This window comes from Canis lupus, chromosome 1, assembly GCF_003254725.2.
Source record: "Canis lupus dingo isolate Sandy chromosome 1, ASM325472v2, whole genome shotgun sequence".
Taxonomy (NCBI): domain Eukaryota; kingdom Metazoa; phylum Chordata; class Mammalia; order Carnivora; family Canidae; genus Canis; species Canis lupus.
In genome coordinates this window covers 104,329,693-104,344,545 of record NC_064243.1, presented here as the reverse complement: position 1 = coordinate 104,344,545, position 14,853 = coordinate 104,329,693, and the positions used below count along the sequence as shown (strand labels likewise).

Below are 14,853 nucleotides of genomic sequence, written 5' to 3'. Positions count from 1 at the left end.
ATTTTTAAAATTTTTTTAATTTATGATAGTCACAGAGAGAGAGAGAGAGAGGCAGAGACACAGGCAGAGGGAGAAGCAGGCTCCATGCACCGGGAGCCTGATGTGGGATTCGATCCCGGGTCTCCAGGATCGCGCCCTGGGCCAAAGGCAGGCGCTAAACTGCTGTGCCACCCAGGGATCCCTGTGGCAAAGTTTTTAAACAGTCTTCAAAACTCACTCAACAAAAAGTTTTTATACTGTGAAGAAACTTTACTTATATAAGGAATGTGGCAAGGCCCTTAACCTGTATTCAAATATTTTGACATCCAAAAGTGTATAATGGAGAAAACCTTACAGATGAAAGGAATGTGCAAAGTCTCTATCCGGAGTACTGGGGAGAAACCTCAAAAAGGTAAATAAAATGGCAAAACCTTTAATAAGCACTCCAACCTTTCTTGCATCAGAGAATACAAACTGGGAAGGAACCTTACAACGTAAGGAGTTTGCTCAAGCCTTTAATTATTGCTCAGACTTTCCTTGATATCACAGTATGAATACCTGGGGAGAAACCCCACAAATGCAGAGAATATAAGCAAAGCCTTTAAACAGAACTACAACCTAAGCAAACACTTGAACACTTGTACATTCATACTGGGAGAAATCCTAAAAATGTAAAAAATATGTGGCAAAATGTTTGTCTGGATTTCAAGTCTCCCTCGATGGAGGACAATACATGCAGGGGAGAAGCCCTACAAATGTAGAGAATATAGCCAAATCATTAACTAGAGCCACCACCTACTATAAATTAGAGAATACAGCCTGGAGACACCTGGAACAAACGTAAAGAATGTGGTAACGTCTTCACCCCGAAATTGACACTTCCTCAACATCAGAGAGTGCTTACTACATAGAAACCCTAGAAATGAAGAGGGAAAGATCTTTTTTAATTATATATTTTTGGGAAAGCGCTGGTGGCTCAGCAGTTTAGCGTCACCCTCAGCCCAGGGTCTGAACCTGAAGACCTGGGAACGAGTCCCTCATCGGGCTCCCTATATGAAGTCTGCTTCTCCCTATTCCTGTGTCTCTGCCTCTGTGTGTGTGTGTCTCATGAATAAATAAAAATCTTTGAATTATATATATATATATATATATATATATATATATAACAGAAAAAAAAAAGAAAAAAACCCAGAGGTTTATACACCATAAAAACATTAAAGACATAAGATGACAATCTATATAATGAAAAAAAAAATCCCAATAAGTATCAGATTCACAGCAGATAGTTCTAACCCTATAGCACTTTGAAGAGGTTAATCTGGTCCAAATTTTCACTCCAAAATTGCAGGATTCTACATCTTTTATGTCTTTTTTTTTTTTTTTTTTTTGCTGTAATGCAATGGAACCAGGGCAAGTTTAGAGGGTTTTTCTCAGTCAATGAGTGTAGCTACCTGTTGGTCATACTTTGTTTTCTGTTTTTAAATTATTTATTTATTTATTCCTGAGACACACACGCACAGAAGGAGAGAGAGGGAGAGAGAGAGAGAGAGGCAGAGACACAGGCAGAGGGAGAAGCAGGCAGGTTCCAGCCTGATGTGGAACTGGATCCCTTGATTTCTTTGATCCCAGGACTCCAGGATCCCACCCTGGGCCGAAGGCAGCCGCTAATGGCCAAGCCACCCAGGTCCCCTGGTCATAACTTTCAAGTGGAACCTGACACACCTTGGGAGCCTTTGAAATATTTTCTCTATGGTTTGGGATAGAGACTTCTTTTCTAGTTTCTCTTTTTGTTTGAAAGATTACATTTATTTATTCACTAGAGACACACACACACAGAGGCAGAGACACAGGCAGAGGGAGAAGCAGGCTCCTTGCAGGAAGCCTGATGTGAAACTTGATCCCAGGACCTTGGGATCACAACCTGACCCAAAGGCAGATGCTCAACCACTGAGCCAGAGAGGCATCCCTCTTTTCCAGTTTCACTGTGTCCAGAGGTGTGTCCATCGGCAACTCTGGCCCCTTGGATGTCTTCTAGGCCATCACCATCAGTCCCCAGATTCCAGGTGTGTGAAGCTTTAAGTCACAGCCATAGTTTCCATTGGCTGCTCCAATATCCTGTGCCAGATTCTACATGAGCAGATAAATACCACAGTTCCCATATGTCCATTGGGCAGGAAGCTCAACAAATACATCGCAAACATTATAGGCTTTGGATCTTGTTCTGCTATACATTGTATGGAACACATAGACTAACTCCATGCAGCATTCAGATGTTCCTCAGATGTTTCATGTGTAGGACTCATTCTGGTTGTCATTCTGTGCACACACAACCTAAAGGCCAACACCTTCATAGGAACAGTATCTCACCGAGATCTTCTCTGAGATGACAGCTACCCCAAGGATTCTTGTCCTTGGGAGTATGTTTGTCAATTTTTATACCCCTGTCTGCCACCATTGTAATTTTTCTTTTTCATTAGATCATGTGGAGGGAAGTGAACAACACTGACCAAGCAGGTGTACAGATATAAACAGATAGAACCTGTTTCTTTTTGCGGCATCTGGTCACGAGAAAACCAGATGAAGGGACACCAGGGTGGCTCAGCAGTTGAGTGTCTGCCTTCCTCTCAGATTGTGATCCCAGGGTCCTGGGATGGAGTCCCACATCAGGCTCCATGCAGGGAGCCTGCTTCTCTCTCTGCCTATGTCTCTGCCTCTATGTGTCTATCATGAATAAATAAATAAAATTTTTTTTAAAAAAGAAAGAAAAACAGATGAAGACTCATGATACAGTACATCCAGGGCAGGCCTGGTGGTGTAGCGGTTTGGTGCTGCCTGCAGCCTGGGATGTGATCCTGGATTCCTGGGATCAAGTCCCACATCGGGCTCCCTGCATGGAGCCTGCATCTCCCTCTCACTATGTCTCTCTCTCTCTCTCTCTCTCTCTCTGTATCTATGAATAAATAAATAAATTCTTTAAAACAAAATAAATCTAAAAAAAAAAAAAAGAAAAGAAAAAGAACATCCAGAAAATTTAGGTTAGAGCAAGTGGGTACCTTGCTGAATTCAGGATTGTGGAGTCATTGTGAGGAGAGGTGTTACACAGGGAACCTTGCTTCAGTTGGGCCAGGTTCCGTCTGTGTTATCCTGTGAGTTCTGGTGTCATCCCTGATGGGTCATCCATGGACCAAAGACTTTTTTATTAGTATACCAGCAGCATTTATTTGACATTCTTCTTAAGGAAAGATTTTTAATATAAGCGTCCTAGAAAACTCTATTTATGTTAAGTTGCTTTTTCTTTTATTTTATAAAATAGAAATAAAAGAGACTAGACCAGACTAAAATAATATGAACTCTGTGTGGTGAATTTCTTTGGACAGGCTTAGCAATGATAGAGACAGAGATATGAGAGTCTACCGCCAGATCCCTCCCTAGCCCAACCAGATCTACCCCCTTCTGAGGCTGTGTCCAGGTCTGGCCTAGCTCTGGGATCTCTTCCCTTCCCAGGACCGATTAGAGGACATCAGATTCTGAGTGGCTCTTCCTTTCATCTCTTCAGGGCTGGTGCTCACAATTCCCCAAACCCACAATATGATAAATGAGAGCAAAGGACTATAGATCTTAGTAACTTCATTTGTGCTTTTTTTTATATATATATACTTAACTAATTTTTTGAAAGATTTTATTTATTCACTAATTAGAATACACACAGAGAGAGACAGAGACAGAGAGAGAAGGAGAGAGAGAGGCAGACACACAGGCAGAGGGAGAAGCAGGCTTCACGCAGGGAACCTGACGTGGGACTCAATCCAAGGTCTCGAGGATCACACCCCGGGCCGAAGGCAGTGCTAACCCACTGAGCCACCCGGGCTGCCCTTCTTTTCTGTGTTTAACATTAAATCCTGTGCTTCAAGTCAATCTGCTAAATTATCATTGAAGTCTGGTACTTCCTTATTGATAATCTTGGACCCATATTGAAGGTGCACAATTGAAGTCCCTGCTCTTGTATTGCTGTCTCTTTTTCTATTCTTGTCTGTTCATTGTTGCTTATATATTTGGGTACTTTTATGTTGGGTACATAACTATTCTAAAGATGACATCCTTCTGTCGAATTAACTCCTTCATTTTATTTTATTCTGGGAAAGTAGGTTATATTGATTTGAAAAACTGTGAAAGATTACTACGTATGAAATAAAATTCATTTTTAAAAGTAGGTGACTCCTATGTATCCAACGTTTGACCGAATCGACACCACAATATATGCACAAACAGTATTTTGTAGCTCAAGGAGCAAAAAAGCAATAATCAGAAGTAAATGTCCTCTTAATACAGACACTAAATAAATACACAAACCTACAGCTTTAATACAAACTTGTAAGTACATGTGCTTAACCAGCTTTTGCCAACAATAAATGAGTAAATGTTTTATATTCAATAAATGCACATATAGGGTATAAAACCTTTAGTCACATGTAATGTAGTTAGTCTAAAAATCAAAGCATAATGTAAGGTTTTCTTACGTGAAGATGTACATTTCAGAAAGAATCCAAGTTGAACTAAAGCCACAATCAGAAGCACTGTAAAGGTGACCCATACAAAGCCTGTCATTTGCATTGTATATAAAGAATAGCTGCCCAGGAATAATATCAGGAATCTTACAAAGGGGTATTATGATAACCTACCAGAAAGGACAAGTAAGTTATTTGGAGACTTTAAATAGCAGAGAACAATGTAAATCAAATTATATGTGAAAAAATCTGCAATGTATAATAGCCAGAGATTAGAAAACTGAATACTGTGGGGAAAAGATTGATTAGCCCATACTAGTTGGTTTCCATAAACCATTGACTACTTCTTTCAGTAATTACCAAGATTATCATTGCAACAATATTTTTCCACACACATCAAAATCTGGAAGCAGTAACTCCTTCTCCAATTGTCATTTAGTGTTCTCTTTTTCCCAACCTCGAAGCACAGAAGTAGGTATTTGAGTATTGACTAGTCATTTAGGGGACACAGGAGATACACATGTTCATAAACATTATATAAGCTGGGGATCCCTGGGTGGCGCAGTGGTTTAGCGCCCGCCTTTGGCCCAGGGCGCGATCCTGGAGACCTGGGATCGAATCCCACGTCGGGCTCCCGGTGCATGGAGGCTGCTTTCCCTCCGCCTATGTCTCTGCCTCTCTCTCTCTCTCTCTCTCTCTCTCTGTGTGACTATCATAAAAAAAAATAAAAAAATAATTAAAAAATAAAAAAATTACATAAGCTATAATTGATGTACCTGGAAAAACACCACCAAAATTTATGGGAAAGTACATTGTTTTTCATAGGGGTATTGCAAGAGTTATAAACACACTATTTGAGTCCTACCAAAACTGGAATGGGGTAAATCTTTTTTTCCCAAATGCACCATAATTAAAAACACTGCACGATGTAACCACTTTATTTTATAAGGACCCGTGCCGTGTCTTCCTAGTCTTTGACTTAAAGTCTACTTTGATTGATGTAAGCATACCCATCCTGATTTCATCTGGTTTCTATTTGCATGGTATATCTTTTATCACACTGCACTTTCGCTCTGAGTGTGTTCTTTGGGCTGAAGGGAAATATACTTGGGTCTTCTATTTCTTTCCATTCAGCCAGTCATACCTTTTAATTGGAGAATATAGTCCCTTTATATTTAAAGTAAGCACTGAAAAAAAAAAAAAGTAAGCACTGATTAAGGTATGGAGTTAGTGTTGTCATTCTTTTCATTGTTTCCTGTCTGTTTTAGAAATACTTGCCCTGTTCTTCATTTGCTATTTATCTTTGTGATTTGGTTATTTTCTGTGGGTGTATACTTCGATTATTTTCTCCCTATTTATTATGTATTGTCTACAGGTTTTTACTTTCTGGTTACCTAGAGGCTTAAAGAAAGACCTCTTTTAACAGTTGATTTTAACTTGTTAACTGCTTGATTTCCAGTTAAAACTTTTTCAGGCTTGAGAGAACTCATAAGAAATATGAATTTCCAGGTGTATGCCATCATAGGGAAGACTTATCTCTTCTCTTTGTGGTATCTGTGCTGATTTCCTCATTGGAACCACACCACCTGATGTTAAGAATTCAACTTATAACCATTGCTATTATCAAGATTCATCAGTATTTTCCAGGACTGCCACCTCTTTTTCCATAAAGACCAACTAGCTAACCATTTTATTTAAACTATCCAGAAAGATTTTAGTTTTAATGAATGGAGAATGATATTCTGAAAACTTATTTCATGTTAACTTACATTAATGTTATAACCATGAACAGCATCTCCATTTAGATCTTCTTCATATATTCTAAATCATGTTGTTGTTCATTTCAATGGGAAATGAGGTCTGCATGAGCCCCACCTAAGAAAGAAGGGCATCTCATCTTTGATGCAGCAAAAGTCAGCTATATAATTTCATATACCAACTAGGCATCCGTTAATTTTCAAAAAAAAAAAAATGCATTAATATGTACTAGTCACCTATCTCACACAGGGTCAGTGTAAAACAAGCACATTGAAATTATACCTTTGCAAAAATCCATCCCTTGTATCTTTTGAAACACAATATATCATTTTCATGTTTAACTTTGTGGTATTCCTTGTATTTTTGAAAAAGATTTATTTATTTATTTATTTATTTATTTATTTATTTATTTATTCAGAGAGAGTGAGCGAGAGGCAGAGACACAGGCAGAGGAAGAAGCAGGCTCCATGCAGGAAGCCTAACATGGGACTTGATGCCGGATTTCCAGGATCACACCCAGGGCTGCAGGCGGCGCTAAACCGATAGCCACCGGGACTGCCCTACTTGTAAGTATTTGATATAAAGTACTGTCTAAAAAGGGTAACTGATATACTGCTTTGTATTGATTTGTGACATTTATTGACATTAGATGTTCAATAAGTACATTTCTAAATATTTAGGTCTTTCAACTTACTTTCCTTTCTGTAATCTCTGATGTTTTCTAAAGTCTATATAGAAAAACAAGGTCTTTCCTCATTCATCTTTTTGTAGGTTTTGAATCTAGTATGCATTTTGGGATACTGATTCAGGACTGAATTCCAGTTAAAGGAACTGCAACTTTTACACTTTATGGTTTCTCTTCTGTATGATAGCTATGATGTTGAGTAAGTCTAGAGGTTTATCTAGATGTAATGACCTTCTAATGATTTTCCTAAGATGGTAAGGCTTGAGTACTGGTTAGTGGGCTTGCCAAATCTTTCGTACTTGTAAAATCGTCTCCACTATACATTTTCTGATCAGTAATCACGGTTTTCTGTTGTTGAAAGGCCTTGCCACATTCTTTACACATATTTCATTTCTCTGATATGAATTACCTAATGTGGAGTAAGAGTTGAGCAGTACTTACAAATCCTCTCATAGTTGCTTCTTCTGACACTCTTGGTGCTACTTCTGTGCTGTCGTTGGGGACCTGGTACCTCTGAGAAGAGGTAGCTAGGAGATGCTGGCACTCTCAATGGCCAAAGGAAAACCCAAATGAGTCAAAACGTTAGGGGTGACTTGGTGACAGGCACTGAGGGGAGCACTTGATGAGATGAGCACTGGGTGTTATGCTACATGTTGGCAAATTGAACTCCAATAAAAAAAATAATAAAAAATAGAAAAAGGAGTCAAGACTGAGAACAATGATCATATTAATTCCAACTTGATGGGGCAGGTTTGCTTTGTAGTGCAGTTAAAGTAGAAGCACAAACCACATGTAATAAACTAATGAAAAACTATTGTGAACAATAATGTTTGTCAATGCAATAGGTTACATGATTTGATGGGCATCCAATAAAGGAAAAAGACACACACTTCCACAGCTGGAAACAGAGGAGAAAGATACAACTGATGGGTTCCAGCACCAGACAGGAGGTGTCTACTAGAAAGGGAAACTTCTATGTTACAACTCTGCTCCAGCCAGAGCAAGAAGGGGTTTCCTCTGTTCACTTTTCTCTTCCCCATTCCTTTATTGGACACCAGGTAACTGTGTCTCTGCACAAGCATATGGCTTTTAAAAGACAAAAGAAAACTAAATGGCCAATGGTACAATTTGATCAACATCAAGAAGAGATAGGATGAGGGGAAAAAGTAGTTCTGTGAAACTACGCTTTTCCATTAACGCTGTGATTATTCAGCTTTTATTGTTACATTCCATGAGTTATTTTGCTCTCACAGTTTGACAACAATAAAAGAACATAAAAATCCTTGCATTCCTTGTTAGTGTTGTGCCCTAGATTACGAATCTGAGAAACCACCAAGGAGCCGAGACTGATACAAACACATGAGGGTTTATTTACAAGCTTGAGCTTGGGTCCAAGTGTACCCGAAACAGCGAGGCAGGGACTTGGACCCCGAGGTGGGTTCCAGATTAGTTTTATGGGCTGGTCTAGGTGACCTCCAGAAGGGATGGAGGAATTTCTGTTTACATTCTGATATGGGGCTTTCAAGGGCATTAATCTCTGTTCTCATTCTGATATGGGACTTTCTAGGGGGTTAAGCTGTAAGCTGTTTTTTCCTGTAACCGAAGTAAGGTAAAGTTCAGCTCTTATCACAGGGGCCTGACATTGCTGTACTTGGGCTAATGCTAAAGTTAAGGTGGAATGGCCTCATTTACTCAGCCTCCACAGTGACATTGGAGAATTTTTAAGTTTCTCATTTATCATTGCAAAATCAAGGAATATTTTATATAATTTTGTTGTATACAATTTTAGATGTAGGACAATCTGTCTTAAAGTAAGGATAAATTGCTCTAAAAGAAAAGAATATTGATCATTATCTATTCAAGTCAAGTTTCTTGTTGCTTAAAAGAACTTAAACATTCTCTCACAATCCTACAACTTTGAAGCCTTTGCTCTAGTGGGACTTCTTTGATGAGTAAAGGCTGAATAGTGATTAAAGGCCTCACCACATTCTTTACATTTGTTAAGGTTTTTCTCTAGTGTGAATTCTGTGATGACTAGTAAGGTGTGAGTGCTGGGAAATGCTCGACCACATTCTTTACATTGGTAAGGTTTCTCTCCAGTATGAATTCTATGATGTCTAGGAAGACTTGAGTGCTGGCTAAAGGCCTTGCCACATTCCTCACATTTGAAAGGTTTCTCTCCAGCGTGAATTCTGTGATGTTGAGTAAGAGATGAATGACTACTAAAGGTCTTGTCACATTCCTCACATTTGTGAGTTTTGCCAGTATGAATTCTGTGATGTTGAGTAAGGCTCCAGTGCTGTGTGAAGGCCCTGCCACATTCTTTACATTTGTAAGGTTTCTCTCCAGTATGAATTCTGTGATGTTGAATACAACTTGCATGAGTGTTAAAGGCCTTGCCACATTCTTTACATTTCTAAGGTTTCTCTCTAGTGTGAATTCTGTGATGTTGAGTAAGATATGAACGCCTTGTAAAGGTCTTGTCACATTCCTCACATTTGTGAGGTTTTTCACCAGTATGAATTCTGTGATGTTGAGTAAGGCTCCAGTGATGTGTGAAGGCCCTGCCACATTCTTTACATTTGTAAGGTTTCTCTCCAGTGTGAATTCTGTGATGTTGAGTAAGAGATGAATGACTACTAAAGGTCTTGTTACATTCCTCACATTTGTGACGTTTCTTGACAGTATGAATTCTATGATGTTGAAGAAGTCTCCAGGACCGTGTAAAGGCCCTGCCACATTCTTTACATTTGTAACATTGTCCTGTAATATGAATTCTATGATGTGTAGAAAGGTGTGAGTGTTGCTTAAAGGCTTTGCCACATTCTTTACATTTGTAAGGTTTGTCTCCTGTGTGAATTCTATGATGCTGAGTAAGGGTAGAGCCATGTCTAAAGGCCTTGCCACATTCTGTACATTTGTAAGGTTTCTCTCCAGTGTGAATTCTGTGATGTTTAGAAAGAGATGAATGAGTACTAAAGGTCCTGTCACATTCCTCACATTTGAGAGGTTTCTTGACAGTATGAATTCTTTGATGTTGAATAAGGTTCCAGGGCTGTGTAAAAGCCCTGCCACATTCTTTACATTTGTGCGGTTTCTCTCCAGTATGAATTCTGTGATGTTGAATAAGACCTGAATGAGTGTAAAAGGCCTTGCCACATTCCTTACATAGGTAAGTTTTCTCTCCAGTGTTAATTTTGTGATGTTGAGTAAGATATGAACACGTCTTAAAGGTCTTGCCACATTCCTCACATTTGTGTGGTTTCTTGCTAGTATGAATTCTGTGATGTTGAGTAAGGCTTGAGTGCTGTGTAAAGGCCTTGCCACATTCTTCACATTTGTAAAGTTTGTCTCCAGTATGCATTTGCCTATGTCTATTTAGGGAAAAGGAGACCTTAAAGGTTTCACCACATTCTTCACATTTGTACAGTTTCTCCCCATTACGTATTCTGTGACATTGAGGTAGTACTGAGTTCAAGTCAAAATCTTTGCCACATTCCTTACAAATGTCACTTTTCTCTCCACTATGAACTGTCTTATGTATACTTAGCCTTGATGCTTGACAAAACATGTTCCCAGGTTGATTACACCTGAATGGGTTTTTTCCCACATGAATTCTCTGTTGATCATCAACATTGGAGGACTGGTTAAGAGCACTCTCACATTCATTTTTAGGATTCTCTCCTGTATTCATACTACTTTGTGTACTAAGGTTAGACTTTTGATAAAAGACTTCCCCACATTTACTACCCTCATGATGGTTCCCTAGAAGCTGAGTCCTCACACATTGACTAACATTGGAGCCCTGGTTAAATGTTTTCTCAGATTCACTGCATTGAGCAACTCTGTCTCCATTGAACAGGCTCTGGTAATTTTGTAGGGTCGACTCCTTAGTGAAACACCTCTCAAATGGATCCTGGTTAGCACTTTGTTCTTCATTTTCATATCTCTGATTTTTAGAAATATTCGACTGAATAGTCAATCCAATTCTTTTTTCACAAGGGTTCAAATAATTATTTTCAGCATGGACTAGGTAACTTCCCAGATTTTCTAAACTATCGTTGTTCCCTAAATATGTAAGTTTGAACATTTGATTTGAGCTTTTGTTTTCAGAAACGCACTGCTTTGTGGAAGTAGCAGACTTAAAAAGGGAGGTTACTGAAAATGTTTTATATCCTTGACCATTTTGGGCAGGGAGATTCTTATTATGGGCAGATGTCTCAGTTTCATTGTGTCCTTCATGATGCCTTTGATGCCCTTCACTCTCTCCATCATTGTCCCAGTCTGTTATGATGAAGTGTAAATTCTCAACGGCATTATTTTTTAATCTACCCATTGACACTTTTTGGAAAGAAGCTTCGATGCTTGGCTTTGACAGCAAGCTCTGGGTGTCCCATGAAGATATGGCTGAAAGAAAGCAAGAAAGAGAACTGTAAAATTATTCCACTTACTACTCTCAGATGAATATGCTGACAACCACTAATAGATAACCTGAAAATCAGTCAGAGAACATCAGCAAGATGGTCAGAAGGAATCATCAGGACTTTGTTCCTCAATGGACACATAAACTTACACAGAATGTACTGACCACATAGACTCATAGATAGCTGTAGTACTGTCATGCTATAGTACAAATCACTTTCTTATATCTCAAAAAATCAGGAAAGCACCGAGAGTGCAAAGTTTGCAAAAAGGGAGGAAATTTAAAGATTAACAGAAAAGGACAAAAGCGGATACAGCAAAAATAGGAAAATATCGGGCTCCACGCATGGCTCAGTGGTTTAGTGCTGCCTTCAGCCCAGGGTGTGGTCCAGGACTCAGATCGAGTCCCACATCAGGCTCCCTGCATGGAATGCAGCCTGCTTCGCCCTCGGCCTGTGTTTCTGCCTCTCTCTGTCTGCCTCTCATGAATAAATAAAAACTAAAAAAAAAAAAAAAAAAAAGGGAAATTATCGACAACAGGAAGAGTTGGTTTCAGGATAGATAAACAAAATTGACAGACTTTTAACAAATTCAAGTAAGAATGAAAAAAAAAGGCCAATTAAAATCAGAAGTGAAGTGACAGAGACAGTATTAACTGATACCATAAAAACACAAAAAATAAAAACTGACAATGGATAACTATATGCCAAGAAAGAAATACCAAAAATGTGTATAAATTTCAAAAAAGATGTAAGCTACCTAGATTTCAGGATTCCAAAAAATATTTCCTGAAGAAATATTAAAAAAGTCACAACTGATCTACAACTACTAAGTAGATTGAAAAAATAATTTAAAACTTCCCAATAGGGCAGCCCCAGTGGCACAGCAGTTCAGCGCCGGCTGCAGCCCAGGGAGCGATCCAGGAGACCCTGGATTGAGTCCCATACAGGCTTTCTACATGGAGCCTGCTTCTCCCTCTGCCTGTGTCTCTGCCTCTCTCTCTCTGTGTCCTATGAATAAATAAATAAAATCTTCAAAAACAAACAAACAAAAAAAACTTTCCAACAAAGTTTTATTCCAAGTGAATTCACTGGATAATTCAGAGATTTAATGTAAAAGTATTCTTTTTTCTTTCTTTAAAGATTTTAGTCATTTATTCATGAGAGAGACACACATACAGAGGCAGAGGGAGAAGCAAGCTCCATGCACAAGGCCTGATGTGGGACTCAATCCAGAGACTCTGGGATCACGCCCTGAGCCAAAGGAAGACACACAACCGCTGAGACACCCAGGAGTCCCCTGGAAAAGTATTTCAAATCTCTTCCAACATTTTCAGGGAGTGAAGAGAAGGGAAATTATCAAAATAGTCTCTGTGATTCAAGTGTTACCAGGTTGTCAAAGGCAAAGGAAGACTGTACAAGTAAAGAAGATTACAAAGTACTACCTGTGAGGCGCAGTTATACAAAGTCCACAATAAAAAAGCAAATTAGCACACTGAATCAAAAAAACGTTTTACAACACAATTAAAGAGAATTCTTCCTGGAATTCAAGGGTGTTTCAACATAAACTACAAGTTAAAGGCTCCACATTAACAGAATGAAGATCAAAAATGGCAATCATATTGCTGCAGAACAAGAATAAGAGCATATTGCACAATGTTTCACTATTAAAAACACTCAAGAAAGTAGGAATAGAAGCAAACCACCTCAACTTAATAAAGGCCATATAGGTATGAAAACCTGAAATCTAATATATTCAACAGGAAAAAACTGTAAGCTTCTTCTGTATGATCATAACAAGGAATTTCACTTCTATTCAAGACAGTACTGGATACTCTAGTCTGAATGGGAAAACAAAACAAAACAAAAAACAAAAAAACATAAATGGGAAACATAAATCCAAATGGGAAAAGAAAATGCAAGTTTATCTCTTTACAGATGACATCCATAAAAAACCCTACACAATCTTTATTTTTTTGTTGTTTTGTTGGCAATCATTTGTATTGTTTATTTCTAGTAATTTTTTCTACGACACATTGCATTGTCAATTTTTTAAATACTATAAATGCCTGAAATAATTTGCAGTTTCAACTTTTTTCTTTAATTTATTCATTTCTTTATTATAGTAGGTTCCATACCTAACATGAAGCCTAACTGGCTAACTGGATCCTGAACCCAAGACCCTGAGATGGAGACCTAAGCTGAGATTAAGAGTCAGATGCGTAACCGACTGAGCCACCTAGACACCCACAACTTTTCTTCTGAATGTTACAAGACAAGGAACTAGAAAAAGAAGAAATTTAGCTGTGATCCAGTAGAGAAAGAAACTAACAAAGAAAAATCAGAGATAGAGACCATAATAAACAGTAACATAACATTGACATCAATGCCCAGATTTTCCAAAAAATAATCAAAATTTTAACTACATTAACTAAGAAAAAAGGAGAGAAGTCTCAAAAATTAAAACAAGAAATGGGACAGAAAACACATCCGATAACTACAGAAATACATAGTGTGATAATAGATTGTGTGAACAATTATATACAAACAAATCAGGTAACTTAGAAAAAAAACCCAGGACCACATACCTTAGCTGGTCAGTTCTACCGAACATTAAAATTATAATTAATGACAATCCGAACATTAAAATAATAATTAGGGATCCCTGGGTGGCGCAGCGGTTTGGCGCCTGCCTTTGGCCCAGGGCGCGATCCTGGAGACCCGGGATCGAATCCCACATCGGGTTCCTGGTGCATGGAGCCTGCTTCTCCCTCTGCCTGTGTCTCTGCCTCTCTCTCTCTCTGTAACTATCATAAATAAAAAAAAAAAAAAAAAAAAAAAAACATCATCATGTATTAAAAAAATAAAATAAAATAAAATAATAATTAATGACAATCCATCAAAATCTTACAAATAGTGGAATGGACAGAACATATTCAACATCATCCTATGAGGCCCAGCATTACCCTGGTACCAAAGCAGGATAAACATCGAACAAGAACAAAATAGTCTAGCTTGTTTGATAGCCAGGTGTTGCTACTCTGGCTTTCTTTTGACATCCATTTGCAACATAAATGTTTTTCCATCCAAGTGTAGCCAGTACCTAGCACCATAGAACCAGATTACAATACCACTGACCATATCCCCTCTGCTATATCCTTTAGCCTCATGATTTATCGATTCTATAACTGAAAGCCTAAACCTTCCATTCCCCTTTATCCAGTTGGGCCCATCATCCCTCTCCATTCCACTCCAGAAAGCAGCAGTTCTGTTTTGTTTTTGGAGTGGGTCTGTTTCTGTCATTTTTGTGGTTTCTAGCCATTGATGACAATGAATGAAAAGAGACCAAGGAGGTATTGTGCTGGACAATGTAAATAGACCTAGAAAGTACTGTGCTGATAAGTCAGGCAAATAAAAGCAAATAACATATGATTTCACTTATAGGTTCAGGCTAAAAAAAAAAGTGAACAAACAAATAAAAAGCAGAAACAGACGCATAAATATC

At 38.4% G+C, this 14,853-nt stretch overlaps 5 protein-coding genes across 30 annotated transcripts in view; 1 reads left to right on the top strand and 4 right to left on the bottom strand.

Moving 5' to 3' along the window:
- LOC112643367 (zinc finger protein 420-like) overlaps positions 1-14,853 on the top strand; it is a 642,213-nt gene that overhangs the window by 407,636 nt on the left and 219,724 nt on the right. The gene's annotated exons all lie outside the window — the stretch shown is intronic.
- The window catches only part of LOC112643408 (zinc finger protein 736-like), a 255,589-nt gene that overhangs the window by 198,171 nt on the left and 42,565 nt on the right, over positions 1-14,853 (bottom strand). The gene's annotated exons all lie outside the window — the stretch shown is intronic.
- The window catches only part of LOC112643415 (KRAB domain-containing protein 5-like), a 66,022-nt gene that overhangs the window by 32,670 nt on the left and 18,499 nt on the right, over positions 1-14,853 (bottom strand). The window lies entirely within an intron of this gene.
- Positions 1-14,853, bottom strand: part of LOC112643370 (zinc finger protein 91-like) — a 74,944-nt gene that overhangs the window by 42,524 nt on the left and 17,567 nt on the right.
- The window catches only part of LOC125754834 (zinc finger protein 345-like), a 113,818-nt gene continuing 107,239 nt past the window's right edge, over positions 8,275-14,853 (bottom strand). The window contains 1 exon segment of the mRNA XM_049108240.1: positions 8,275-11,334. Coding sequence (XP_048964197.1) covers positions 8,837-11,263 — 2,427 coding nt within the window. The 5' untranslated portion in view covers positions 11,264-11,334 and the 3' untranslated portion in view covers positions 8,275-8,836.